This window comes from Podarcis muralis, chromosome 3, assembly GCF_964188315.1.
Source record: "Podarcis muralis chromosome 3, rPodMur119.hap1.1, whole genome shotgun sequence".
In the NCBI taxonomy this organism is placed as follows: domain Eukaryota; kingdom Metazoa; phylum Chordata; class Lepidosauria; order Squamata; family Lacertidae; genus Podarcis; species Podarcis muralis.
In genome coordinates this window covers 110,833,498-110,861,352 of record NC_135657.1, presented here as the reverse complement: position 1 = coordinate 110,861,352, position 27,855 = coordinate 110,833,498, and the positions used below count along the sequence as shown (strand labels likewise).

Genomic DNA, 27,855 nt, shown 5'->3' with positions numbered 1-27,855 from the left:
CTAGCCAAGAAACCCTGTTTTGTAAAAGGTTGAACCCATGGCAACCCATTCAATTTGGATTTTCTTTTTTAAGCGAAGTAAAACGAACCACGCCAAATAGGAATAGGACTTAAGAAAAGAGCAGCAAGTCCACCATCTCTTTGCTTCTGCAGTCTCCCCTCCCTCTACTGTTCCCCCCGCCCCATTTCCCAGGGGGGTGAGAAGAGGCAAGAAATGCTGCTGCCCAGACGCAGCTCGGCTCCAGCCCTGGATCTCCGTCGTTTCCTATGGGGCAAAGGCGTCTGAACTCAAGCTGCGCTCTAGTCTAGCGGCTGCCCCTGCGCGGGGAACCGGGAGCCCAGCCTCTGCCTCTTTCCCCCTTCCCCGCCAAGCAAAAGGGTTCTCTCCCTTTGGGGGCGCAGGCGCAGTAGCCGTCTCCCTTTTGTTGACGCCTTTAGGGAAAGGGAGGCGGTTCCCATGGCAACCGGGCAGCCGCCTTTCATGGGCTTTCTGAAAGCCCGGCGCGTTGGGTGACGTAGAAACCGGAGCGCGCGCGCGCCTTTCTTTGGCCTCCTGACGGCCTGGCGACGAAGGTGACGCGCCAAGCGCGCGCCAAAATTCGAAAAGCGGAAGCTGCCTGAGGGAAGAAGGAGTGGATTTGGTGAGCGGCTGCTGCTTTCAGCTCTGGGGTTGCCCCACATGAGGTGGCAGGTGGGTGTGGGCAGTGCCGGATATAAGCTAAACAAGCTATAGCTTAGGGCCCTACTCTTTTAGGCCCCCCCCCCCAAAATTCACTATTAATATACTTCTTAATTGTATTTCAGTTCAACAATTACTTTGATAAAATACATATTTTGTTATGTGCAAATGGCTTTAGATACCTATTGGGTCAATAAATTACCATATAGACATCACTGAAGCAGCGACAAGACGGTAAAAATCTCTATTCTATATCAAAATAAACGTAAAGTGGTAGCAGCAGCAACAAAACTCAAAAGGAAATAAGACAAGGAGAAAAACGGGGAACTCGGGGGGGGGGGACCCCTCACGGAGTGAGTAAACCCAAAGCAAAATAAAGAGTAAAAATAGCGGAGGGGGAACAACGCTACCACAAAAGTAAAGGGAAGACAGAAGAACAGAAGAAACATAGAGAGAGAGTGTAAAGAAATCACTCAGATTGCAATTAAACTATTTGAAAAGCATACTATCTGAAACAGACTTTCTAGAATTACAATCACTTTGATAAAATACATATTTTGTTATGTGCAAATGGCTTTAGATACCTATTAGGTCCATAAATTACAATATAACATATATTCAACACAAAAAACAGCGACAGTCTGCTCCTGACAAAGGACAGCTGGATATATAAAGGGACCTATTACCTTCAGTAGCTTAGGGCCTCATTAAACCTAAATCCGGCCCTGGGTGAGGGTGTTGGTAGTGAAAATGAGGCATATCTCCCTGACATGCTTGATTTCTATGAGAAGAGATGATGGTGATTGTTATTGGTTAAAGGGGGTTGGACTAGATGACCCTAGAGGTCCCTTTCAACTCTATGATTCTATGAACATGTAGTACCTGTACTCTAGTCTGAATGGGTGTAGGCCACATTATAGGCTGCCCATGCTTGAGAACTGCATAATGTCTAACTCTGGCTCTAATGAGAGCATTTGTGGCCCAGGGATGCGAGGTATCCTATCCAGTGTACAGCACTGCTGTTATCTGTGGAGTGTTTTTTTAAATCCCTTTGCTGCAAAGTATTTATTATCATTATTTTTAAACAAATATATGGGCTGCTTCACAGTTTAATGCCTTCAAAGTGATGCTCAGCACAGAAACAGGCTAAAATGCAGATTCTTTCAAACAACAATCATGTAAACAAACTCTTTAAAAACAATTTTTTCAGATATATAATTGTTCCATAGGTCGCACCTTCTTAAATGAAAATGTCTTCAATAGGTAGTGGTGCCCTTGGATTTTATAATTAATGTATGTTGATTCAAAAGAAAATTCCCTTATGTTCAATGGGACTTACTCTGACATTTGCATAGGACTGCAAACTAAGTATCTTCTCTCTCTTTTTTTTAAAGATATTTATTGAAATTTTCCACTTAGTACAATAAAAAAAAATCAAAAAAGGAAAAAAGAAAAAAATTTAAAAACACATAAAGTTTACAATCCTTATTTTTCTATAACATATTTCCCTGACTTCCCCACCCCTCCCCTTCTTGTATTCCAATTCAAATTATTAGTTCAACAAGTTCTTATCCCCAATTCTTAACCTTTTTCTATTTAGTTCATTTAAAAAACAAACAAACCAATTTTACCTTATAAACATCAATATTTATACCTCAATTCTCATTCTTAAAACTTCCCCCCCCCTAAAGTCGACCCAAATTCCCTCCCACAACTTCCCCAATTTTCATACAAATAGCAAAACAAAATAAAAGCAAAAACAGATTATAATTATGCACCCTTTGGATCCCCAAACTCCACCCCCCGTTTCCCGGTTTCAATCCCCAACAAATGTCTATCAATCTTCTACTATCAGCCTGGAGATCTCACGTCCGAAACTAAGTATCTCACGTCCGAAACTAAGTATCTTCTCTACTCACTGTGCATTGGATCATTAGATTTCCATGCCAGCTCACTCCAAGTGTTTTACCTACAAGAAGTGGTCATCATTTCATTTCATATATGGATTGCTTGCAAGGTGTAATGTTACTTGCCACACATGAATTGAAAGCAACGTCCTTTGGTTTAACTCTGGTTTCAGGTCCCTTAAGAGTGCTGAGATGAGCAGTGAACCCAGAGGGAAAGGTTCTGGGCGAGGAAGAGGTGGCTTTCAGAGATGGCGAGGAAGAGGAGCATGGCAAGGGAGAGGAAAAGGACGTGGACAGAGAGGAGAAGGGAAAAGTGCTGGGAAGTCAGAGTCTGGTATGTTAATTCCACAACATGATTTGCTTTTGTATTATTATTTTTTAAAGGAATGTGTTTGTTGTTGGAAGAATAGCATAAAGAAAATGTGTCCTTTGATAACATAATGCAAGGCCTGGAGCTTGGGGTTGCCATATCATGGTCTTAAGATGGAGGGTAGTTTTAAAATCTGAACCCCTTGCAAATGTTGCCTCTGTGTACTGTATGAGCAACTATTATCTTTTAAAAAATAACTTTGTTCTAAACTGTATTTTATCTATTACTTTGAATTTATAAATTGATAGCCTGTCCTGCCTTCCTAAGGGGAGCCCAGTGAGCCTTTAAACAATAAAACTGCATAAAACATTATGAAATATTACAGGCAGAGCCAGTTTCTTATTCCACAGGGTATGCTAGGAAAGAAGGCATAAATGTCATATGGTAAATATGACCCTGTGGACAGAACAGGGACATTTGTAACGATTGTTCTTGTTTTGTGTACTTACCTTTTGCTATTGCATTTTTGTGGATCTTTTTATATTGCTATATATTTAAATATTTAATGAAAATGATATTATACAGTAATATATTGCAGACATCAGTTAAAAGCAGCATATGTAGGCAGATATATCTATGAAAAATTGAGAACTGAAAATTGACTTATATCACTAACTTTCTTGGGAAATGCTTTTCAGCTCTGCCTCAGTTCATTCAGATGACTCTGGATCAGATTCCTACTTACAGAGGCTGGAAACTATATTTCTCTGAAGGTAAGCTTTTTCTGTAGATATATACAGAACTGACTTGATGGCTTGAGAATAGAATAACATTTTGGCTTGTATTTAATTCTCCTCTTTAACTCAATGCCTGATGAAGCCAAATCCTTGATACTGTATGTTATAAAATACATACTTACGCAAAAAGGACAAATTGAAGTTAATGAGCTTACTTGTACATATTTGCTAGTAGTTTATCATCTTGTCACTTTGTAGGTAAAGCACTATGAATGTTTATGGTGCTATATAAATAAATGGTTTATGTGAGCTGTGTTCAGTAAGTCAATATGCAAACAACCCTTTTTTATATGGTGGTTCCAGTGTGACCAGATATTTTCCCTCATGAATGCTACTTGCTCAACAGTTTCCTTGTCATTTAAACTAAGCCTATGTTTGTGTACTATGAAGAAAATCCAGAAAGAATGAGCTGGTTTGTGCACAGTTTTTTTAGGATGGCATTTGAGGAAATGTAATTTCTAATAGAAAAATTGTGTTTTTGAATTCTAAGCAAGATGTTTAAAAGCTGCAGCACCAATGTTAAATAACTAATGAAAATTGTCCAATTCAGCATATGATGACAACTCCCCTTTTGTTCAGAAGATTGAAGCATTTGAGAAATTTTTTGTGTCCCGAATAGAGCTTTATGATAAGGTAAGTCTTCATAATGTGATCTCTTTCTCATTCCTTATCTCTTATCCCCACCTTCCACTATCTTATAATCTGTAATAATAATGATAATGATAATTTATTATTTATACTCCACCCACCTGGCTGGGTTTTCCCAGGCACTCTGGGTGGCTCCCAATAGAATATTAAAAACACAATAAATACATCAAACATTAAAAGCTTCCCTAAACAAGGCTGCTTTCAGATGTCTTCTAAAAGTCAGATAGTTGTTTATTTCCCCGACATCTGAAAGGGAGGATGTTCCACAGGGCAGGCGCCACTGCCGAGAAGGCCCTCTGTCTGGTTCCCTGTAACTTTGCTTCTCACAGTGAGGGAACCGCCAGAAGGCCCTCGGAGCTGGACCTCAGTGTCTGGGCTGAACGATGGGGGTGGAGATGCTCCTTCAGGTATACTGGGCTGAGGCCATTCAGGGCTTTAAAGGTCAGCACCAGCACTTTGAATTGTGCTTGGAAACGTACTGGGAGCCAATGTAGGTCTCGGAGGCCGCTCCCAATCACCAGTCTAGCTGCTCCATTCTGGATTAGTTGTCGTTTCCAGGTCACCTTCAAAGGTAGTCCCACGTAGAGCATATTGCAGTAGTCCAAGTTTGTAAATGATACTTTGTTTTGGATACCTTTCCCTTCTGAGGCTTTCATCACAACCACAAGTAGTAATATTTTCCACGGTGATGACTTTCCTAGAAAGGCTTAACAAGTTTTGCAGTGGCTTTTAGAAGATATGTAAAAGCCTGTACTGTCAGATGTGGAGGTTGTCGTCTGTTTGGATCCTTGCTGCTGACCAAGTCCTTACTAAGTTTTATAGTGCTCAAATGTATATTTTTAGGATGCATTTATGATTTTATTATGTGTCTTGAAGGCCTTGGTGGGCATAAAGTGAGGCTTCTATTAATTATTATTAATATGTATGCAATCAATTAGGAAACTTTATTAGCAATACAATTTCAGGACTGGAGGGGTTCTGAACAACTTCTTGTCGGCTTCCTTGTTCTCACAGGATCTTTATGTGCTAAACCTCTTGCTCTCACACACCTCACTCGTATCCCATGTTCTGAAAACAATTCAGACAAGCCTTTGAAAATACTGTGACAAATTCACACAGTTCTCTTCTACAGGATGAAATAGAAAGAAAAGGAAGTATTCTTGTGGATTATAAAGAGCTGGCACATGATAAAGAATTAATGGAATCAATGGCCGATATTGCTTCTGAATTAAGAGATATGCCACAAAAGATATTGGACTGCATGGGCCTAGCCATACATCAGGTAAATACCTCAAGCACATGGTGAGCAGTAAAATTTTGAATGTTAAATCATTCACAGACTTGAATGCATGTACTTTTTGGAGGGAGGAAGAGGCAAAAAGTGTCATTTAAGATTCTTTTTTAACAAGTGTGTGTGAAAGGAAGAGAAACCCATACTTCTAGATTTCTCATAGAACCAGCCTGGGAACTTCCCTCTGCATGACTCTTTTATATTTTGATAACCAAATACTTTTCTCTGTGAGCCAGCAGAAAGAAACTTATTTTTTTGTGACTGTGCTGGAGTGTTTTCAAAGAAATAAACAGCTAACGAGTTTTTGATTTTCTAACTTGGCTGTTTCTTTGAAATATGAAGCTTATGAAATCATAAGACACCTCACACCTCACCTTTTGGTTTCAGGGGTCTGAAGTCTATTTTTGTGTTATAACTTGGATTTTATGCATGTTTGACATAAAATGACTTAGGACCACAATACAGTGGTACCTCTGGTTGCGAACGGGATCTGTTCCGGAGGCCTGTTTGCAACACAAAAAGCCCGCAACCTGAAGCGCCGTATCTGTGCAGGTGTGTAGCGTGATTTAGCGCTTGTGCGCATGCGCGAGCTGCAAAACCCAGAAGTAACCCTTTCTGGTACTTCCAGGTCGCTGCGAGACACAACCTGAAAAAACGTAACATGAAGCAAAGATAACATGAGGTATGACTGTACCTCAAGGACCACCTCTCTCCATATAAGCCGACCTGGACCCTTTGTTTATACAGTGGTACCTCGGGTTAAGTACTTAATTTGTTCCGGAGGTCCGTTCTTAACCTGAAACTGTTCTTAACCTGAAGCACCACTTTAGCTAATGGGGCCTCCTGCTGCCGCCGCGCCGCCAGAGCACGATTTCTGTTCTCCTCCTGAAGCAAAGTTCTTAACCCGAGGTACTATTTCTGGGTTAGCGGAGTCTGTAACCTGAAGCTTATGTAACCTGAGGTACCACTGTAATCTGAGGCCCTTCTTTGTGTGCATCCTCCATGACAGGTCCAGAGGATGGCAACATGAGAGGGGCCTTTTCTGCAGGGGCTCCCTGTTTGTAGAATGCTCTCCCCAAGGAGGTTCAACTGGTGCCTTCCTTGTCTTTAGGTGCCAGGCAAAAATGTTCCCCATCAAGCAAGCCTTTGGATGGTTAATATTCTACAGCCTTTTAAATGTGTTTGTGGGAGGGGGGTTATTATTTTGTTGTTTCTCTTTCAGCTATTTCTGCTTTCGTCTCGTGTTTTTATATTATGAATCACCCTGAGATATTTGTAAATAAATATAATAAATAAGCAAGCAAGCCTCTTACTTTGATTAAACAAAACTACTCTCAGAGCCAATATTGTGCCTAACAAAAGGATCAGAAAATGGTATTTAAGAAAGGGGTGTGTGTAAAATGACAATCAAGAATGCAGAGTTTTGATTCTTGAAACCTTTGTGATTTTTTTTTGCACTGGTTGGAAAATGCTGTTCAGTGTTACCAGCATCTTTATATGATGGTCAAGGCTTCCTGAGTATTTTTTTATGTTATAGGTGCTAAGCAAAGATCTTGAAAAACATGCCGCACAACTTCAGGAACAAGAGGGACTGTCCATTGACGAAGAACCCATAATTAATGTCCCATATATTCATGCAAGGTAGCTATTGCTTTAAAAAGTTTTCTTGAAAGCCTCAAACTCCACATGCCACATGTTATTTGCGAAGCAATGCATTTCCCAGATATTGGGGAAATTAGTCTTAAGTTCCATCAAAATTATGATGAATAGCTTGTTGATTCTAACCCGCCCCATTGCCAGACTGAGATTTTCAATCTGATCCTTTGCATGTTTTCTCTGAAGAAAATCCCTTTGTGTTATGTAGTAGTTAGTTCCAAGTAGGTGTGCATAGTAGCTCTGTAGATTTTAACATGATTAATTTCCCCTGACATTCATCTAATTTTCCATATTGTTTTATTTTAGAGTATACAACTATGACCCACTTACTCAGCTTAGGAATATTCGAGCCAATTGCTATGGGAAATTTGTGGCTTTGCGTGGGACTGTGGTGCGTGTCAGTAACATTAGGCCTATCTGCACCAAGATGGCATTTATATGCAGTGCCTGTGGGAATACTCAGAGTTTCCCTTTACCTGATGGCAAATATACTCTTCCTACAAAGGTAATGAACCCTTTAAAACCATTTTTTTTAGTCACCGTTTATTATTAGACTGCTGGGACTTTAAAACATCAGGCAATAAAGGGAAATGGGTTAACTTCGGAAAAAACTAGGCGGAATTGCTGAAAATAAACTTGTCACGTCTTCTGGTTTACTCCCAGTTTTATACGTGGTTCATAAATTAAGCTAAAGCATTATTTATCTTCAGAGCATTGTTTGCCAAAGAAGGATTTATGCAAGCAGAAGCCTCTGAGAATTAGCGTGGATGAGCTTTCTGCTCCTCCAAAACAAATGGGATAACGTCAAGTATTATAGTTGCCAGGGTGGCAGCCATGTTAAGTTTCTTGCTGCAAAAATGATGAATCTTGTTCATCAACTTTAAGGTTGATAAAAATATTGTGGCATAAGTTTTTGTAGAGCAGATGAAGTGCAACTGATGAAGTGGACTCTGGTCCACCAAAGCTTATTCCATAATAAATTTGTTAGTCTTTAAAGTGCCACAAGATTTTTTGTTTAAGTACTTTATTTAATATAAACTTTTTTGTGCTGAACTTGAACATGCATTTTTTAGTGTCCTTTGCCTGAATGTCATGGACGATCATTCACTCCTGACAGAAGTTCTCCTTATACAGTTACTGTGGACTGGCAGTCTATTAAGTAAGTATATTTCGGTTTTGCTTTGTGTTTTTTTTGAATCTGATATTTTGGGTGTGTGTGTGTGTGTGTGTGTGTGTGTATGATACAGATTGCAATTAAAGCTTTGCATGTATTTATTAAAAATTTACATGTAAGAGGAAATGGCCATGTTCTTCTAAGGCAGTGGTCGGCAACCCGCGGCTCCGGAGCCGCATGTAGCTCTTTTACACCTTTGCCGCGGCTCCGGGGCGGATACTAGCGAGGGGAGGAGGCGCATTGTGCGCCCTGACACTCCCCACTGTGGCGGGCGCTGTACTGGCTGTGACGTCGCATGGGGGCGGTGCGTGCGTTAGTCACGCACCGTCCTGACGTCGCCTTCCCGGTTTTGCGGCTCCCAGGTTTTTTTTCTTCGGAAACGGGTCCAAGGGCTCTTTTTGTCTTAAAGGTTGCAGACCCCTGTTCTAAGGGAATCAAATAATTTCATTGTAATATGCCTCCTCTTCTTCTTTTTAAGTTGTGCTGAATAAAAAGCCATTCACAAATGAAGGCTGCAGTCCTAAAGCTGTTATTTGTTCAGCTGAGAGACCCTAGAAAGTGCTGCTCTGCTGGGGGACAGGGAGGCCTGGCCCACTCTTATGCTAATAGAGGCCCCCTGATATGTCTGTGGAAGGCTTCCTGGGGAACGATGTCCTGCCGGTGGTGGGGACTGAAACTGAAAGTGTTTGAGCGAGGCTGGGGGTTCCTAGGATCCACAGGCCCCCAAATGGGCATGGTGAATACCTTACCATTGCAAATTGGGATGTTAGTGATGACTATTGTGGATAGCCTAGTTTGTGCTTCCTCACTGATACTCATCCCCCATAACTGTTTAGCATATTTCCTTTGATTTAGACCAGGGGGTGTAAATTTTGTCTATCTTTACTGTAATCTGTCAAGGCTCAGGGAATCCTATCCTTCCCCCCTGTAGCAGTAAAAAAAGCAGATAACACGAAGAGTCCTTACCACAGAATTTATTCAGTATTCATAGAGGGAGACAAAGGAATGTAGTCTTTATGCCATGATGGCATTGCTCCAAGTAAAGTCCCACCCCCACATCATCTCTATTCCTCGTCACCACCGCGCTGATTAATCTGAGCTTTCTGTCTCTGAGCTCTCTCTTCTACTACCCATAATGCCTGCCTGGTTCGGGGTGTGTGTGTCAGCAATGCTTTCTGAGGGCATCGAGTCTGTCAGCTGTCTCTTCCCTAGTGCTTCTTCTTAATCTTCCTGCTGTTCCTCTTTCAATATTTCCCAGCTTCTGCCCTCTGCAGCCTCTGAACTATGCCCTTCTGCAAACCACTGTTCTAAATCTATACTGTCCTCCTGTTCTTGGGAAGGTTCAGGAGAACAGGGGACGGCCCCCACCATTTGTCTTCAGTCCAGCCCCTGATAAATATCACAGATACAAAAGTATTATAACATAATTCTAGGATTCAAGAGCTCATGTCTGATGATCAGCGAGAAGCGGGAAGAATTCCTCGAACAATAGAATGTGAACTGGCACAGGACCTGGTAGACAGCTGCGTTCCGGGAGATGTGATTACCGTCACAGGCATTGTCAAAGTGTCAAACACTGAGGAAGGTACACCATAACTGGCCATAGCTTTTGTATGTTGACATTCGTGCAAGTTTTCTCTGTTTTTGGCAGAGTGAGGGGAGGCGACCAAAGTAATCCAACTAACTGACAATGGTATCTACGCACGTGAATTTAATGTAGTAAGAAATTATCTTAGGGAGAGCTGCAATAGTGTAGTGCAGTGGGTCTCAATTAGTGAGGACCCCCTATTTTTCAAAACCCAAGCCACGGACCCCCTATATTTGAAAATTTTGATAGCTCTATGGTAGTTACCTCCGCAAAGTAAATTTTTGAACATAATGTGGGGTAGCCCCTAATAAGCAAAGGATTTTAGGTATACAGTGGTACCTCGGGTTAAGAACTTAATTTGTTCCGGAGGTCCGTTCTTAACCTGAAACTGTTCTGAACCTGAAGCACCACTTTAGCTAATGGGGCCTCCTGCTGCCGCCGCGCGCCGGAGCACGATTTCTGTTCCCACCCTGAAGCAAAGTTCTTAACCCAAGGTACTATTTCTGGGTTAGCGGAGTTTATAACCTGAAGCGTATGTAACCTGAAGTGTATGTAACCCGAGGTACCACTGTACTAGAAAACAGACTAGGGCTGAGCAATGTATGGTTTTCAACATTGTGAGATATCAGCACCTAAACATTGCAATACAGTGGCACCTCGGTTTAAGAACAGCCCTGTTTACGAACGATTCGGTTTACAAACTCCACAAAACCGGAAGTAGTGTCCCGGTTTGAGAACTTTACCTCGGTCTAAGAATGGAATCCAAACAGAAGAAGGGCACCGGCGGCAGGAGGCCTCATTAGGGAAAACACGCCTCGGTTTAAGAATGACTTTGGTTTAAGAACGGACTTCCGGACGGATTAAGTTCATAAACCGAGGTACCACTGTAATCTGATAGATCCTGATGTCTGAAATTGGAGATCAAGCGTGGGGATGAGGGAAGGAGCAGCTGCGGAGATCGGATGGGAGAGAGGAGGAGAGGAAACAGAGTCACCTCCACCGCATGATTTTAGTGGGAGGGGATGGGGGGGTGCATCAAGCCACTGTCTGTGAGGGCAGCCAGTGAAGATCCACATCCACCGTGGCTGCTACTACTTTCCTGCTGTCTGAGAAAAGCTGCTCCGTGGTGCCTTGAAGTGAGGGCGATCAGCTGCCCTCGCCTCCCTTAGTGTGAGGAAAGGCAGCTTTGAACAGCAGCGTTATCGCTGAGATCATTGTACGATATCGTCAGTGCCTTGAAAATGGCTGCCCTCATGCGAGGAGCGATATATTGCTGCATATTGCCAGGTCAAGATCGTTATCGTGGTGTGATTTCAAAAACGATTTTGGTCAGTACAGTGGTACCTCGGGTTACATACGGTTCAGGTTACATACGCTTCAGGTTACAGACTCTACTAACCCAGAAATAGTACCACGGGTTAAGAACTTTGCTTCAGGATAAGAACAGACCTCCGGAATGAATTAAGTACTTAACTCGAGGTACCACTGTATATTGAAAGTGTTATAGTTCTTGTATATATCTTGGATTCAGGAATTATCACCCTGTGTTTGAAACTAGTTTTGTTTTTTAACTGTAATATCCCCATATAGAGAGAATAATGTGATTGTTGCTGCGATATTTTAACAGGAGCATCTAGAAATAAAAATGATAAATGTGTCTTCCTGTTGTACATCGAAGCAAACTCTATCAGCAACACTAAAGGACAGAAAGTCAAGGACTATGAACATGGAGTAAACCACCAAGCCGGCATGGAGTTTTCACTTAAAGATCTTTATGCTGTCCGGGAAATACAAGCAGAAGAGAACCTGTTTAAGCTCATTGTCAAGTATGTCACTTCTTGCATGTCGTTGTGAATATTAGACTTTGCATATTATCTTGTTTCAACAATCCCAGACGATCCACTCATGACGCCCTCTCTTCAGTTTTTCACTTCCAGACCCCTTAATTCATTTAATGTAAGGAAAGAAAAGAAAAGAAAAGAAAGTGTGTGCATAAATCTGCTTTTCTACAGAAGAATCTCCTTTTAAAATAATCCTTGAAACATACAACTTGGTCTAAGCTGGAACAACTTGTTCTGTTCTCCATTCTACTTATCTGGAACTAGATGGCTGACTGCTAAGTTTAGGACATGAAGCAGATTGTACAGGATTTCTTTTTTTTGGGGGGGGGGGGAGCTATTAGAAGAGGAATCTTAAATGCTCATTCTATGCTCCTTAGAGTCTAGGACATTGTTCTGAGCTATCTGATGCTTTGGTAGGGGAGACACTGAGTGCAGGTACTGTTTGTGTAACTAGTACACATTGATAAGTGTCCATAAATACACTTTCTAATGTTAAAACAGTTCTGATATTAACTTATCTTGATCTCAACAGAAGATATATAGTGATTGAAATCAATGGGTAGTATTCAATGAAGTTTTAACCAGGGTAGACACATTTAAATTAATGAACATGTACATGTCTAAGTTAAATCCACTGATTTCAAAAGGTCTCCTCTGAGTAAAAGTTAGTTAATTCCACCCAATGGGTCTTAAAGTGCTGAACTTTGGCAGGATCATTGTACTGTTAAGAACTTAGGTTTCGACGCTTGCGTAGGAGTGGTAGTTGTGAGACTTGGTAAGAAAACCCAAGCATCCTTTCTATTTCTGTAATTGCTATCAAGCTATTACCAGGGCAGTGTGAATTTCATAATTGTGTAAGGAAATTGATGTGATCATTGAGATCTAAAAATCTCAGCATTCTTTAAAAATGTCCTTTTTTTGTTACCAGCTGTTATAGATGCAGGAAGAAATTTGAAAATGTGTAGGCAATGCTTGTAAATTAGAAGCCGGGTTAGGGTGGCACTGTGGTCTAAACCACTGAGCCTCTTGGGCTTGCCAATCAGAAGGTCGGCGGTTCGAATACCTGACATTGTGAGCTCCCGTTGCTCTGTCCCAGCTCCTGCCAACCTAGCAGTTCAAAAGCACGCCAGTGAAAGTAAATAAATAGGTACTGCTGTGGTGGGAAGTTAAACAGCATTTCTGTGCAGTCTGGATTCCGTCACGGTGTTCCGTTGTGCCAGAAGCAGTTTAGTCATGATGGCAACATGTACTGGAAAGTTGTCTGTGGACAAACGCCGCCTCCCTCAGCCTGAAAGCGAGATGAATGCCACAACTCCATAGTCGCCTTTGACTGGACTTAACTGTCCAGGGGTCCTTTACCTTTTACCTTTACCTACCTTTTGTGTACAAATAAATGTGGTTGATTCATTACCTTGTTATTATAGACCTCTGGTAGGGGAACCTAATATGCAGGAACAGGAGAGTAAAAACAAGTTAAGAAACCCCAGTCTGGTCCAAGGTGCAAAGGACATAATACTCATGAACATGGTGAGCAATGTGTTGGCGTGCCAGGCAGTGTCTCCTTGTTATTCAGGTGAACAGTAGTTGTGGGCTGGTACATTGGCCAGTTTCTCTCTCCTTCAGCATCAGCATGACATCACAATGGCCTGTGTCTCTCCTTCTGGTTGGACACATCCGTGTGAGAACACAGTGGCCAGTCTGTGAAATAGGCAGCATCAGCATGGGATCACAGTGGCCAGTTTTTCTCCCTCAGGTGGCTAGCATGGGCCACAGTGGGCAGCCCCTGTCCTTCAGGCAGGGAGCATCATCTTGTGGGGAGAGGCATTCATTCGTCTTCATTCCTCTTCCACTCAGGCAGGCAGTAGAATGTAGGCAGAATATTTCTCTTGCGGAAGCTGCCAAAAGCAGGTACATGTCAGCACAATCTCTTTCTCAGTGAGGTGGGCTTAGCTGGGAGCAGATGGTGGACCCTGTATGTTCTTCTCTTAGTGAGGTGGCCAGCAGAAGTATGAGTGATGTGGCCATCTCACTGAAATGGGCAGCAGCATGTGGACAGAGAAGCAGCAGGCAAGGCAAAGAGCAGGCAAGTAGGCAATCCATCTATTACAGGGCGTCTCTGCTTACAGGAAGTGGATGTGGGTGGCGCTGTGGTAAACCACCGAGCCTCTCGTGCTTGCTGATTGTGAGGTTGGCAGTTCAAGTCCATGTGAAGGGGTGAGCTCCCTTTGCTCTGTCCCAGTTCCTGCCAACCTAGCAGTTCAAAAGCACACCAGTGCAAGTAGATAAATAGGTACCGCTGCAGCGGGAAGGTAAACAGTGTTTTTGTGTGCTCTGGCTTCCGTCACGGTGTTCCATTGTGCCAGAAGCAGTTTAGTCCTGCTGGCCACATGACCTGGAAAGCTGTCTGTGGACAATTGCCTGCTCCCTCGGCCTGAAAGCGAGATGAGCGCTGCAACCTCATAGTCGCCTTTGACTGGACTTAACTGTCCAGGGCTCCTTTACCTTTTAATTAGAAGCCAAACCAGGGGGGTATGGCTAGTAACTCAGTGCCCTACATAGCCCCTCTCCATGACTGCTAGGAGCAGAATAAACCGTGAACTGTTCATGCAGATTTGCTTAAATAGCACCATGTATGTAGAATTCAGTTTATGCTATGAAATCTATATTCTTTTAGCAAAACACTTGGGGGGGGGGTGTTTATTGACACAGAACATGCACTACCCTGGGTACTTGTTTTAAATTATGTGTTAATTTGGTTTTTCTCTTCCTTCTAGTTCTCTTTGTCCTACTATCTACGGTCATGAGGTAAGTGCGACCCAATGGAGAAATTCCGATGGCTGTTCTAAATGCTCACTGGAAAATGCCCCCCCGTCTCCCCCATAACCTAGTTTTTGTCAACTGGTTGGCAATCCAGAATGAGTAACTTGGAATATAATATTGGGATGTTCTTTGTTCTTTTGTTTCCCTGCCCCTTGTAGGATTCAGTCAGTTATGTTAGCATTACAAAAAATAAATCCCATGTTTACTCATATGGTCTAGGCCTGTTTTGAAGCCCCCCGACAAATTGTACATTGGCTTCCTTTTCATTTTTAAAAATGTATGTTTTCACTTTTCAGTTGTTATGCTACGGTGGAAGTGTTTGTAGTTATTTTTATAGGAGTTTCTTGTTTCTATCTTAATAAATAGATTAATAGATATCATGTGAGTTTAAAACAGTGAAGCCATCAATCTTTTCATTGCCTTGTTTCTGATACACGCAGGTCCTGCTTTTTGAACACCATTTATTCCCAGGAAATCATTTGTTAGGCAAGTTTTTACATAATGAGCTGACAATTTCCATTGTTTCTAATAGTGACATTTCTAGTCTGTGTTTCTAGGCTACTCTCCCTCCTTTCCTCCATACTTTCTGCCCAGAACTGCTTAAGCCAACCAGCAAAAGACAAAGGAAGAACTGATTAGTCTGAGCTCTCCTGGTCCCTGATTTGTTTGATTTCCTTCCCTCCCTCCCTGGTTTCTGCCCAAAACGTCTGCTGCCTACCAGCAAAACTCAAAACAAGTAAGGAAGTGGACAAACTCCGGCTGTTCAGATACCTGAACCAGCCGTTTGTGTAGCGAGGTTTGGGTATAATTCTTTGTGTTCAGATAAAATTTTGGATAATGAGCATTTCAAGAGCAGGACCTGCGTGTACTTAGTATTTTGCCATTGTGCCTGCACCTCTTCAGGCTGGAATTCTCAAGCTCCTGTGAGAATTCCTATGAGGTATGAGCAGACCACATGTGGACTATGTGCCGCTGCCTTGAGCTAATCCGTTCCAATGCTTTATGTATCATGCTTCCATTTAACAGATTGTGAAAGCTGGCTTAGTGTTGGCATTGTTTGGAGGCTGTCAAAAGTATATGGATGATAAAAATCGGATTCCTATTCGAGGAGACCCTCATCTTCTGGTGGTTGGAGATCCAGGACTGGGGAAAAGTCAGATGTTGCAAGTATATTCATTTATTAATAAATAGTGTTTATTTGTTGTTGTTACCGACATCCAAAGTGTTTTTTAAATGTATACTTTAGCCGTTTCAATCTGAATACAGGGAAAAGATGTACCGTATTTTACGCCCTATAACACGCACCAGACCATAACACGCACATAGTTTTTAGAGGAGGATTACAAGAAAAAAAATACTCTAAACGAAATAGTGGATGTATGATTTTTGTGGTTCATGCTGTGGCCACAGACATGTGATCTGACAGTGAGTTTGGAGTAGCCCAATGCAAAAATCCTGAGGATCCATGTGGATCCATGCTTTGTAACCATGGAGGAGGGAAGGAAGGGGAACCATGGATCCTCTGCTCACGACTGCAGCAGATCCCTCCCGCCACCCGCAGGCATTCACTCCATAACACGCACAGACATTTCCCCTTACTTTCTAGGAGGAAAAAAGTGAATGTTATGGTGCAAAAAATATGGTATATTCTTCAATGGGGATGTTGTTCTTTTTAGTATAAGTAAATGCATAGCATGCAAAACTAGCCTTTACCATTTGTTTCTTAGGCTGTATGCAATATTGCACCTCGTGGTGTGTATGTGTGTGGCAATGCGACGACTGCAGCTGGTCTGACTGTAACTCTGTCCAGAGACAGTTCTTCTGGAGATTTTTCTTTGGAAGCTGGTGCCCTTGTGCTTGGAGATCAAGGTACTATAGAAGTGATCCTCTCTGTAGCTGGAAACTTTGAGCTAATGCATAATCCCTTCAGCTGGCAGCTGGTATGGTACATTACCTTGTTAGTTCTAAAAATCTTATAAAAACTGTGGCTGTAGCCTTCAAAGCACTTTTTCACATTGACTTTGCTACCACAACACAGATGGCTATAACTAGTCCATTCCTCATTTGTGATCTTGTAGGAAGTTAGTTGCTTTCCCTACCTTTTCCGTCTGGGTATTTGATACTCTACTGGAAGATGATCCAGCTCACAGGGTGGGCAGAATACTTACAGTACCATGGTGATTGGCTGAATTAGGGTGGCCAGTTGCAAATGAGGACAGGTCTAAACACTCTCTCTCTCTCTCTCTCTCTCTCTCTCTCTCTCTCTCTCTCACACACACACACACACACACACACACACACACACTTTATTTAATTTTCTGTTTTACAATTTAAAATACTCATTTTACATCCTTAAGATATCAGTGACTTCCTTTCTTCTCTTTCCATGGTTCATTTTAATCCCTGGTTATATCCCTGGTTTAATCCCATGGTTCATAATAAATCCCTGCATATTTTACAAAAACAATACCATTCAGTATTCCCTTATTACATCCATCAAAACTTATTTACACTGTTGAATTTATCTTAATGCTGCCAGCGTTTCCAGCTATATACAATTATTTCCCATATAGTCAATAAACGTTTTCCAATCTGCTTTAAACGTATGTTCTTCTTGTTCTCTTATTCTACAGTGGTGCCTCGCAAGACGAAATTAATTCGTTCCACGAGTTTTGTCGTCTTGCGATTTTTTTCGTCTTGCGAAGCACGGTGTCGGGAAAGTTTCGGAAAAGCTTCAAAAATCACCAAAGTCTTTAAAAACCTCAAAAAAGGCTACCACACCACGTTCTATGAGTTGCTCCTCGAAGTCAAGTCGCAACTGTATTAACGGTGTTAAGAAAAAGGAAACAAACTTGCAAGAGGTTTCCATCTTGCGAAGCAAGACCACAGGGAAAATCGTCTTGCGAAGCAACTCAAAAAATAAAAAACCCTTTCGTCTAACGAGTTTTTTGTCATGCGAGACATTCTTCTTGCGAGGTACCACTGTATATGCTAAGTCTGCAAGTTGTGCATATTCTGTCAACTTCAGTTGCCGTTCTTCTTTGTTTGGGACCTTGCTTGTGTTCCATTTGGGGGCTAACAAAACATAGGTCACAGTAGGGGCATACATAAACAACCTTTTTTGACACCTGGGAATTTCAGCCCTAATTATCCCCAACAGAAAGGACTCTGGTTTTGGGGGGAAAGTACTTTTAAAGTACTTTTTAGGAACGCAGGTGGCGCTGTGGGTTAAACCACAGAGCCTAGGACTTGCCGATCAGAAGGTTGGCGGTTTGAATCCCCGCAACGGGGTGAGCTCCCGTTGCTCGGTCCCTGCTCCTGCCAACCTAGCAGTTCGAAAGCACGTCAAAGTGCAAGTAGATAAATAGGTACCGCTCCGGCGGGAAGGTAAACGGAGTTTCCATGCGCTGCTCTGGTTCGCCAGAAGTGGCTTAGTCATGCTGGCCACATGACCCGGAAGCTGTACGCCGGCTCCCTTGGCCAATAAAGCGAGATGAGCGCCGCAACCCCAGAGTCAGCCACGATTAGACCTAATGGTCAGGGGTCCCTTTACCTTTACCTTTACTTTTAAACATTTTCCCCCAATTCATTATGGATCATTTCCCAATACTCCTTTACCCTTTTACAAGTCCACCACATATGAAAGAACGCTCCCCCTACCTCTTTGCATCTCCAGGTCTTCTACACTTTCTATAGTTTTGAAAATGAGGGAATTTCATCAGGCATAGCTTGTCATGCAGGCAGGAACCTTTTCCTCTTCTGCATCGGACCACTCTAGTCTGCATCAAGTCCCCCTTCTTTTCAAGTAGATGATCACTTCTGGCTTTACTTCTGGCACTGATAATCTGAAGGGTGGGTTGGCATGAGTAACTGTATGTGTGCAGCCCACTTCAATGCCTGCGGACCCTGACAGTGGCAAATGCTAAAGTTTGCCAGAACCTATTGCCATGCTTTTTCTAAACACACACATTCAAATAGAGATTGCATAGCTCCAGTTGTAGAAAGTGCTGGTTCAAACAAGTTTTTGGCGCATCGCCTTCACTCTCTGCTGCCTTTCACTTATCCAGTTTATGAGAGTACGGGAATGACACCTCTCTTTTTGTCATTTTCTTTTTCAGGCATTTGTGGAATAGATGAGTTTGATAAGATGGGTAACCAGCACCAAGCCTTGCTGGAAGCTATGGAACAGCAAAGCATCAGCCTCGCCAAGGCTGGTATTGTTTGCAGTTTGCCAGCGAGGACGTCAATCATAGCGGCTGCAAATCCAGTTGGGGGACACTACAACAAGGCCAAAACAGTATCTGAGAATTTAAAGTAAGTACTTCTAAAATGCATGCATCAGAAAGAAAGAAGGGGGGATTTTTTTCATCTTAAAAATGACTTTTAAGTCTGCATCACCGATTTTGTCCGAAAGGTCACCTTTCTGGAGGGAATTACTTATTTCTCCTTTTAAATGTTCAATGTGAATACTCTCCCCCCCCCCCCTTTTTGCTGAATGTTGTAAAATTCTGAACAAAAAGCAAACAAATTACGGTACTTTTCCATGTATAACACGCCCCCATGTATAAGATGCCCCTATTTTTGGGGTCTAAAAATTAAGAAAATGGGGGAGATTGCCCAGAGTTGTTGAGATTTTTTACGGGGGGGGGGGGGGAGGGTTGCCAAAAACCACTCTCCTCACAACAATACAAACACAACACGTAGGCTAATAGTTAGTAGAAAATATATAATAGAATAATGATATTCATTATTCTATTATATATTTTCTATTAACTATTAGCCTACATGTTGTACAGTGGTACCTTGGGTTAAGTACTTAATTCGTTCCGGAGGTCCATTCTTAACCTGAAACTGTTCTTAACCTGAAGCACCACTTTAGCTAATGGGGCCTCCTGCTGCTGCCGCGCCGCCGGAGCACGATTTCTGTTCTCATCCTGAAGCAAAGTTCTTAACCTGAAGCACTATTTCTGGGTTAGTGGAGTCTGTAACCTGAAGTGTATGTAACCCAAGGTACCACTGTATTTGTATTGTTGTGATTGAAAATCACTCACCTGCCTGGCCAATGCTAACACTCGCATGCGTCTCAACAGCCTCTTAACGTCTGTCTCCTCACTGGCTGAAACAGTCTATTGCCCACCCAATTGCCGCAGCAACGCCCAGTCAACACCACCCCTTGCCACAGACACCAATAACACGCGACATACCATCTCCAGCTTGCAGCATCAACCAATCCCACGTCCCCCCTAGGCACTACCCATGTACAAGACGACCCTCTATTTTAAGCATAATTTTTCAGTAAAAACACCTAGTCTTATACACGGAAAAGTACGGTATGTTCAAATTGATGTAAACTTGCATATAGAATTTCTTCTTCTGAAGAGACCTCAAATTATTTTGAATTCTCCACACTATGTTTTCAGGTATGCTATAGAAAGAGTGTACCCAGGGGTATGTGTGTGTGTGTTTAATAACATGCACTGTACTTGCGGGTTTTTCTTTCCGTGTAGAATGGGGAGCGCTTTATTGTCGCGATTTGACTTGGTGTTCATACTGTTGGATATACCGAATGAAGATCATGACTACCTGCTTTCCGAACACGTGATGGCAATGCGAGCAGGAAAACAGACTGGGTGCAGCAGTGCTGTAGTGCTTCGCGCGAGCTCTCAGAATTCGAACATATCAGTCCTTGAAGCCGTTTCAGACAAACCGTTGTTGGAAAGATTAAAGGTAGTACATACTGTTCAGATTTCCTGGCCCTATACCATCTTATCTCTCTAGGCAATGATCAGCGTCTCCCATGAAATGAATTCTAGGAGCTCGCTACTTCATTTTTTCTCCTGTTTTTGTTAAGTACAGTGGTACCTTGCAAGACGAATGCATCGCAAGACGGAAGACTTGCAAAACGAAAGGGTTTTTGTTTTTTGAGTTGCTTTGCAAGACGATTTTCCCTATGGGCGTGCTTCGCAAGACGGAAACGTCTTGCAAGTTTGTTTCCTTTTTCTTAAAACCGTTAATACAGTTGCGACTTGACTTCGAGGAGCAACTCATAGCACGCGGTGTGGTAGCCTTTTTTGAGGTTTTTGAAGACTTTGGTGATTTTTGAAGCTTTTCCAAAACTTTCCCGAAACCGTGCTTTGCAAGACGAAAAAAAACGCAAGACGAAAAAACTCGCGGAACGAATTAATTTCGTCTTGCGAGGCACCACTGTATCCAGATTGTTACTGTATCTAAATGGGGTTTTCACATCCAAGTCTGAATTTTGTTGTAATGAAAAGAAAGGCAAAGTTTGATTGCAGGAAATGCTTCCTGAAACTGGGCACCACAGGGAGATTTCTGTTATCAATACCAGATTTAGATATAATTTTTATTGTGAGGGTTTTTGTAAGCCCCTTTTTGAGAGACCCTTTGTCAGGGACCGTGCTGAGGAGGGCTGCACTGGGGAGAAATGGTGGAAACCCTCCTCCCCACCTCCCTGATCCTGAATCTTCCCAGAAGCAGTGGGACAATATAGATTTGGAACAGCGGTTTGCAGAGGGACATAGTTCAGAAGGCAGAAGTTGGGAAGAACTGGGTGGTGAACAGCTAGGAGAAGAAGAACTGGGAGAGAGAGAGTTAACAGGCTCACTTTCACTGGAAAGTGTCCATCCGCTTAGCCCAAGGTCAAGGAGAGCTGATAAGGTGGCAGTACAGAAAGCACAGTGGTTGTGAGATCAGGTTGCCAGACGCGGAAGTGACGTGGATGACTGGGGGGAAGTGAGTGGAACCCTTAATTGGGAGCACCTTCATCCCTAGGAATGGATTCTTTGTTCTCTCGCTGTGATCATTAAAATTTCTAACTGGTAAGAGACTCCTTTCGCTTTGTTCTGCTTATCTACTGCCAAAGGGTGGGGAGCCGAATCCCTGAAGCCTGACACCCTTGGGGAATATAAAGCAGGAAATAAGTATTCAAAATAAATGAAGCCCATGTTTGTGTATAAGTAGCTGGGACTCTCAAGTGCCCTGTGTGGTGGTCTGCTCATGTACGGGGGCTTTTCAGCTACCCGCTTCCCAGCAACTGCCCCTCTCGCCAACTCCCAGTTCCTCTGATGATATCCCATAAAGTACAAAGATCTGTCAATGGATGGAAGTCTATATACCTCCCCTCCTTGCACAGAAACACTTTCCACTTACACCCAAGATGGGAAGCTGGATCCCAGCCATTGTGTTTGCTATATAGCATTTCAGCGTTCAAAGCGTTTTTACATGTGTTGCAGCCATTCTCACAATCTACCCTGTGTTGTGAGGATCTGTGAGGCAGAGTAACTTACATGAGGTGAGATGATGATGATGATGATGATGATGATGATGATAATAATAATAATAATAATAATAATTATTTATTTATATCCCGCCCATCTGGCTGGGCTTCCCCAGCCACTCTGGGTGGCTTCCAACAATATATTAAAATACCATAACAAATCAAACATTAAAAGCTTCCCCAAACAGGGCTGCCTTCAGATGTCTTCTAAAAGTTTGGTAGTTGTTGTTCTCTTTGATATCTGGTGGGAGGGCGTTCCACAGGGAGGGCGCCACTACCGAGAAGGCCCTCTGCCTGGTTTCCTGTAACTTCTCGCAGTGAGGGAACCGCCAGAAGGCCCTCAGTGCTGGACCTCAGTGTCCGGGTAGAACGATGGGGGTGGAGACGGTCCTTCAGATATACTGGACCGAGGCCATTTAGGGCTTTAAAGGTCAGCACCAACGCTTTGAATAGTGCTCGGAAATGTACTGGGAGCCAGTGTAAGTCTTTCCAGACCGGTGTTATGTGGTCTCAGCGGCCGCTCCCAGTCACCGATCTAGCTGCCGCATTCTGGATTAGTTGTAGTTTCCGGGTCACCTTCAAAGGTAGCCCCACGTAGAGCGCATTGCAGTAGTCCAAGCGGGAGATAACCAGAGCATGCACTACTCTGGCGAGGCAGTCCGTGGGCAGGTACGGTCTCAGCCTGCGTACCAGATGGAGCTGGTAAACAGCTGCCCTGGACACAGAATTGACCTGTACCTCCATGGACAGCTGTGAGTCCAAAAGTACTCCCAGGCTGCGCACCTGGTCCTTCAGGGGCACAGTTACCCCATTCAGGACCAGGGAATCCTCCACACCCGCCCGTCTCCTGTCCCCCCAAAACAGTACTCCTGTCTTGTCAGGATTCAACCTCAATCTGTTAGCTGCCATCCATCCTCCAGCCGCCTCCAGACACTCCCACAGGACCTTCACCGCCTTCACTGGTTCTGATTTAAAAGAGAGGTAGAGCTCTCAGCCATTGTGTTTGCTATATAGCATTTCAGCGTTCAAAGCGTTTTTACATGTGTTACAGCCATTCTCACAATCTACCCTCTGTTGTGAGGATCTGTGAGGCAGAGTGACTTACATGAGGTGAGAGACTTCAGCCTGGGTCTCTCAAGTTTCTCACTCCCACTCTTACCTGTGGGAGCCACAGTGGTTCAAATCTGATGGCACGGTCCACTTCCGCCGCTAAGCGCAATGCCAAAATACCTAAAGCGTGTTTTCAATCGTCAGGTCATTCCAGGAGAAAATTTTGACCCAGTTCCGCACCAGCTGTTGAGGAAGTATGTTGGCTATGCCCGTCAGTACGTGCACCCCACGCTATCTCCAGAGGCTGCTCAGGTCCTCCAGGAATTCTACCTTCAACTCCGACAACAAAGCCAAAGAGCAGACAGCACACCTATCACCACACGACAGTTGGAATCGTTGATACGTCTTACCGAGGTTTCCTTTCATTTTATATTTCTTGCCGCTTGGATTTCTTGCAGTAGGAAAGTTTTGCCAAGTGACAGACTGCCCAAATGCTAGTGATTTTAATATGGGCGTTGGGAGGCAGCGCAAATATTTTCTTTTTAAAAACCTAATTTAAATAAATAGATGTAATTCTATCAACCTGGTGGGACTAGATTTGGATCAAATCTGAGTTGCCGGATTCTTGAGATTCCAGGGGAGCAAGGAAAACTCTCACCATTTTTTTTTAAAAAAATGCTGCTACCATATTTTTCTGTAAATAAAATTGAGGATACTAAAAGTTAACAAACTGGACTCAGCCATGTTCACTGTCTTCCGTTTCTTGAATGGCTCCCTTGTGTAACTTTAGCCTCAAAGTAGAGATACTCCTTAAAATTTAATGCCTCATGCTGGATGTTATTCCAGAAAAGATCTCGCAAACATAGAGATATTCCACTGGATATCTCACTTTTTAAATACGATTCTGCTGGTGTAACCCAGATTATCCGTTCTTTCAATATCTTGTGACTGATTCAACTTTACTTTTCTCTCCCCAATCCATTACGTTGATACGCTAAGCTGCCTTTGTTCCAAGAAAGGAGTTCAGTGATGTGCTCTTTTTAATCATTTCTTCAGCACAAGCATTTCAGCTTGCTAAGTGGAACAATCCCCATTCTTCCTCTTTAATTTTAAACTATATGAAACTGCCTTAAACTGGGTCATGCCACTGAATCCTCTAGCCCAGCATTACGTATTCCATCTGTCAGTGGTTCTCCAAGGTCTTGGCACAGGGACATTTCCCAGGTTGGTTACTTGATGTCCTTTAAGTAGAGACGCCAGGGAATAAACCTGGGGCTTTGTGTACGAAGCATGTGTTCTCAGCCAGCACTGATGGAGTTCTGTTCTGTTCTGTTCTCTCCTAAATGCCACAAAATTCAGCAGCTTTGCTGAACTATATCCACATTCAAACTGAAAAATGTAGTGCGTATTTGCCTGTATTTTTCAGCTGCTGATGTAAACTCCTTTCACGTAGCTTTTCTGATCTGAATAAATTAGGGAGGAGACGAGGTTGGTTATTGCAAAGGGTTATAGCTGACTAAATCCCACTTGGAGTACCCATTGAAGTCAATGGACTTAAGTTAATCAGGCCCCTATATTTCAGCAGGGCTACTTTCGAGTATGACTTGGGTAAAACCCATTTTAATTTTAATTATTGTTTGTTTGTTTAAGGCACGGTCAAGGTTAGAATTAAAAGAAAAGGCCACCAAAGAAGACGCTGAAGATGTCATAGAAATAATGAAATACAGGTAGTATGCACCAGAATAAGACTCAATTTACAGCAAACCAAAGGTCTGCGGGGCTCTTTTGCACACCTGGTGGTGCTTTTATTTATTTCAGTGATATGTACACATTTTCCTGCAGGGAGGAGGGGATCCTCAACTGGGCTGTCCCTCCACTCACTGTACTGGGCAGGAATATGCAAACTGAGCTACTCAAATTCAGTGGCTCCAATGTTCACAGTAGGTCCAATGTCACATTCCCCATTGGGTACAGGGAGCTGTTTTCTACACTAGAATGGAGGGAGAAGCCATGGATGTTGGCAGGTGGGGGAGAGCTCTAATTGATCAATCCACTGGTGATTCCCTGCAGAAAATGAACAACAGTTTCAAGCTTGCTCTTATGGTTAACTCTTCCAAAGGCACTTCTCTGCCTAGTTTTACGCCTTCATTGTTTATTGATGTTTCTGTGTGTTTCTTCTTCAAGCATGTTAGGAACTTACTCCGATGAGTTTGGGAAGTTGGATTTTGATCGTTCGCAACACGGTTCCGGAATGAGCAACAGGTCGCAAGCAAAGAGGTTTGTTTCTGCCCTTCATCGTATTGCAGAAAGAACCTACAACAGCCTTTTTGAGGTTCAACAGCTGCGGCAGATTGCAAAGGAAGTAAATATAAAAGTAAGTAAAAATAAAATTTTGTATTTGGAAAGGATTAAGTTTGATATTGGAATTATCAATTGGAAAAACAAGTTCTGTTCTCAGCATCTGTTCTTCCGTGGTTCAGAGGACTTTAAACATATTGCTCCAGCTCTGATGGCTGAACTTTGCCTATGCATTTAGAAATTGTATTTGAGATTGGTTGCCCTACTAATATATCATCTAACATCAGCGCCGCAAACTTTGTTGTTACTGAAACTTGCCTTTCTTCTTTAACAGCCTGACATCTGTGAACTATCTTGAAGTGTGTTGCAATTTCTGCAGATTTTATTTTTTTTCTGCAGTATTTCGCTGTGTGAACACTGACAATTGTATAGATAACTTAGGACAGTCAGAGAGAGTTGTGCCCTGCTGCACTCTAACTAGAGAATGACTAGAAAATGATCTCTTAAAAAAAAAAAATTAAACAAGGTGCTCAAGATGAAGGCTTGTATTAGCTTAGGTGAATTTTTGATGCTTCCACCCTTTCACATAGCAGATACTTGTGTCACAAATTGTTTTTGAAATTCCCTTCTGGATGAAAAATATTTAAATAGTTTAAATATCAATTTATTGTGAGGAAAGAGGCTTACAGCATAATGTGTAGTGTTTTGTCTCTCCAGATAATAAACTTTGTGTGATTCTTCCAGGTAGCTGACTTTGAAAACTTCATTGGCTCTTTAAATGATCAAGGTTATTTCTTGAAAAAAGGTCCAAGGCTGTATCAGCTTCAAACTATGTGAAGGAATTCAGCAACCAAAGTAACTGAGTTTTTGGAAGAGGATCAGTAGAACACAACACGATACTCTGTTAAGGCTACCAAGGCTTAAATGAAAGACCTTTTAAAAAAATCAGTACTTTGTTACACCAGGTGGTACAAAATATGTGAGAAACCTGCTCAGATAGGTTATTATTATAATGGAGAAAATGACTTCAGCTGCCATTTCAAAGTCATGTAAATAAGTAGAACTTAAACAAGAAGTGAAACTTATGCATTGTTTTAAGATCCCATCTTCAAATGGCACTGCAAGAATGTTAATCCAACATGTTTAATTGCAACTGCAATGATTAAAAATGCTTTGCATATTCTCATGTTGCATTCTGCAGTAAACACATTGGCTCTATGCAGACAAGCAGAAACATACAAGTGTGTTTTGTGTTCACAAAAGGCTTCCTTTTGGTTTATGTGTGGTAGTTTTCAGAGGTGAGTTGTGCTGCTGGTCTGCTTGCTGTTAGATCTTGTGTTCCCCACTCGTTCCTTTCGCTGTTTTGCGTGTCGGTTGAAAAGGCTTCCTTTTCAGTTTTTATCTCAGTTCGTAAAAGTGTGTAACTCATTCATGATTCTTGTATGAGTGATTAACTTTTAAAATGTTCATTTTGAAAACTTGGGCACACTAGTAGTGAATTGATATTTTGTTTAAATACAACAACTGATGCACTCAGTAATTATATTGGGTTGCATCCAACCAAGGTATGCTTGGGTTAGATTCATTGGATTTAAAGTTAGTCATGTCCATTCATTTCAATGGATCTATTCTAAGTGTAGCTAATATTGGATGCAACCCATAATATTTAGCATGGTTTTAAAAAAGGGAGAGAAAGTGTGTCAAGTGAAGGAAACGTGATTTTGAAATAGTTCTATATTGTATTGAAATTATCATTGGCTGATAGCCAGTTTCATAGGCAGGTTTTGAAGATTGTAAGACTGCTTACAATCAACCATAGGCTTGGGAATACCAGAGAAATTTCCAGCACAGGGCACTAATACTGTTTTAGAATGCTATTATTTTTCCATTACATTTGTATAGAAAAGGAAGGTATCAGCTGTGACTTACACCCATGAATGTATTGAATTTGCTTATGGGTAGAATAGGAATACTTTGTGCCATTCCCCATGTTGTGCCTACCTATTGCTGGTTAGGTAGAAGAGGAGGGTTGGGTCTTGCGTGATCATTTGGGAATAGTAGACCATTGCTGTTCAAGTGAATCACAGCCTGAACTAAGGCGGCTCACAACAACAGCATTGCCACCATACAAACATACAGTAAAAAGTTAAGGAATGCATGGTTGGGTTAAAGCTGCAGCCCTTGTCTTCAAAGGTTTAAGATTACTCATGTAGACAGTCCTGTAGCCTTTGAATTGATCAGGTACTTTTGCTGCGTCCTTAGAAGTATCTTAAATTCAGAAAGAAACCAAACTGCTGACATTTTAAAATTATGGACAGAGTCAACACCTCCTTCCACAACCTGCTGTTACGTTCATCTATTTATTTGTGTGCAATAAAGCTATTCTGTTTTGTTTTAACCATTCGTTTATTGCTTTCTGTGAATAAAGCTATTTTTAAAGGAAAACACTGTTACAATTTTTTGTTCAATGGTTTGAGTAAAAAGGTAAAGGGACCCCTGA

The 27,855-nt window shown here is 42.3% G+C and overlaps 1 protein-coding gene across 3 annotated transcripts; it reads left to right on the top strand.

The window, feature by feature from the left end:
• The first annotated feature begins 535 nt into the window (after positions 1-535).
• On the top strand, positions 536-27,800 carry MCM8 (minichromosome maintenance 8 homologous recombination repair factor). Of its 3 annotated transcripts, none has more exons than XM_028722197.2 (19): positions 536-690; positions 2,759-2,919; positions 3,594-3,668; positions 4,243-4,325; positions 5,473-5,622; positions 7,169-7,272; positions 7,594-7,792; positions 8,361-8,446; positions 9,895-10,046; positions 11,728-11,875; positions 14,665-14,695; positions 15,737-15,877; positions 16,438-16,579; positions 18,829-19,024; positions 20,218-20,437; positions 23,262-23,471; positions 24,708-24,784; positions 25,242-25,431; positions 26,100-27,800. In XM_028722197.2, the coding sequence occupies exons 2-19, from the start codon at positions 2,778-2,780 to the stop codon at positions 26,190-26,192; spliced, it is 2,439 nt and encodes an 812-aa protein (XP_028578030.2). In that variant the 5' UTR covers positions 536-690; positions 2,759-2,777; the 3' UTR covers positions 26,193-27,800. The 3 variants fall into 3 exon arrangements, with proteins under 3 accessions (XP_028578030.2, XP_028578029.2, XP_077782595.1); XM_028722196.2 differs by having other exon boundaries at positions 11,677-11,875; XM_077926469.1 differs by having other exon boundaries at positions 537-640; positions 11,677-11,875.
• Positions 27,801-27,855: the final 55 nt, after the last annotated feature.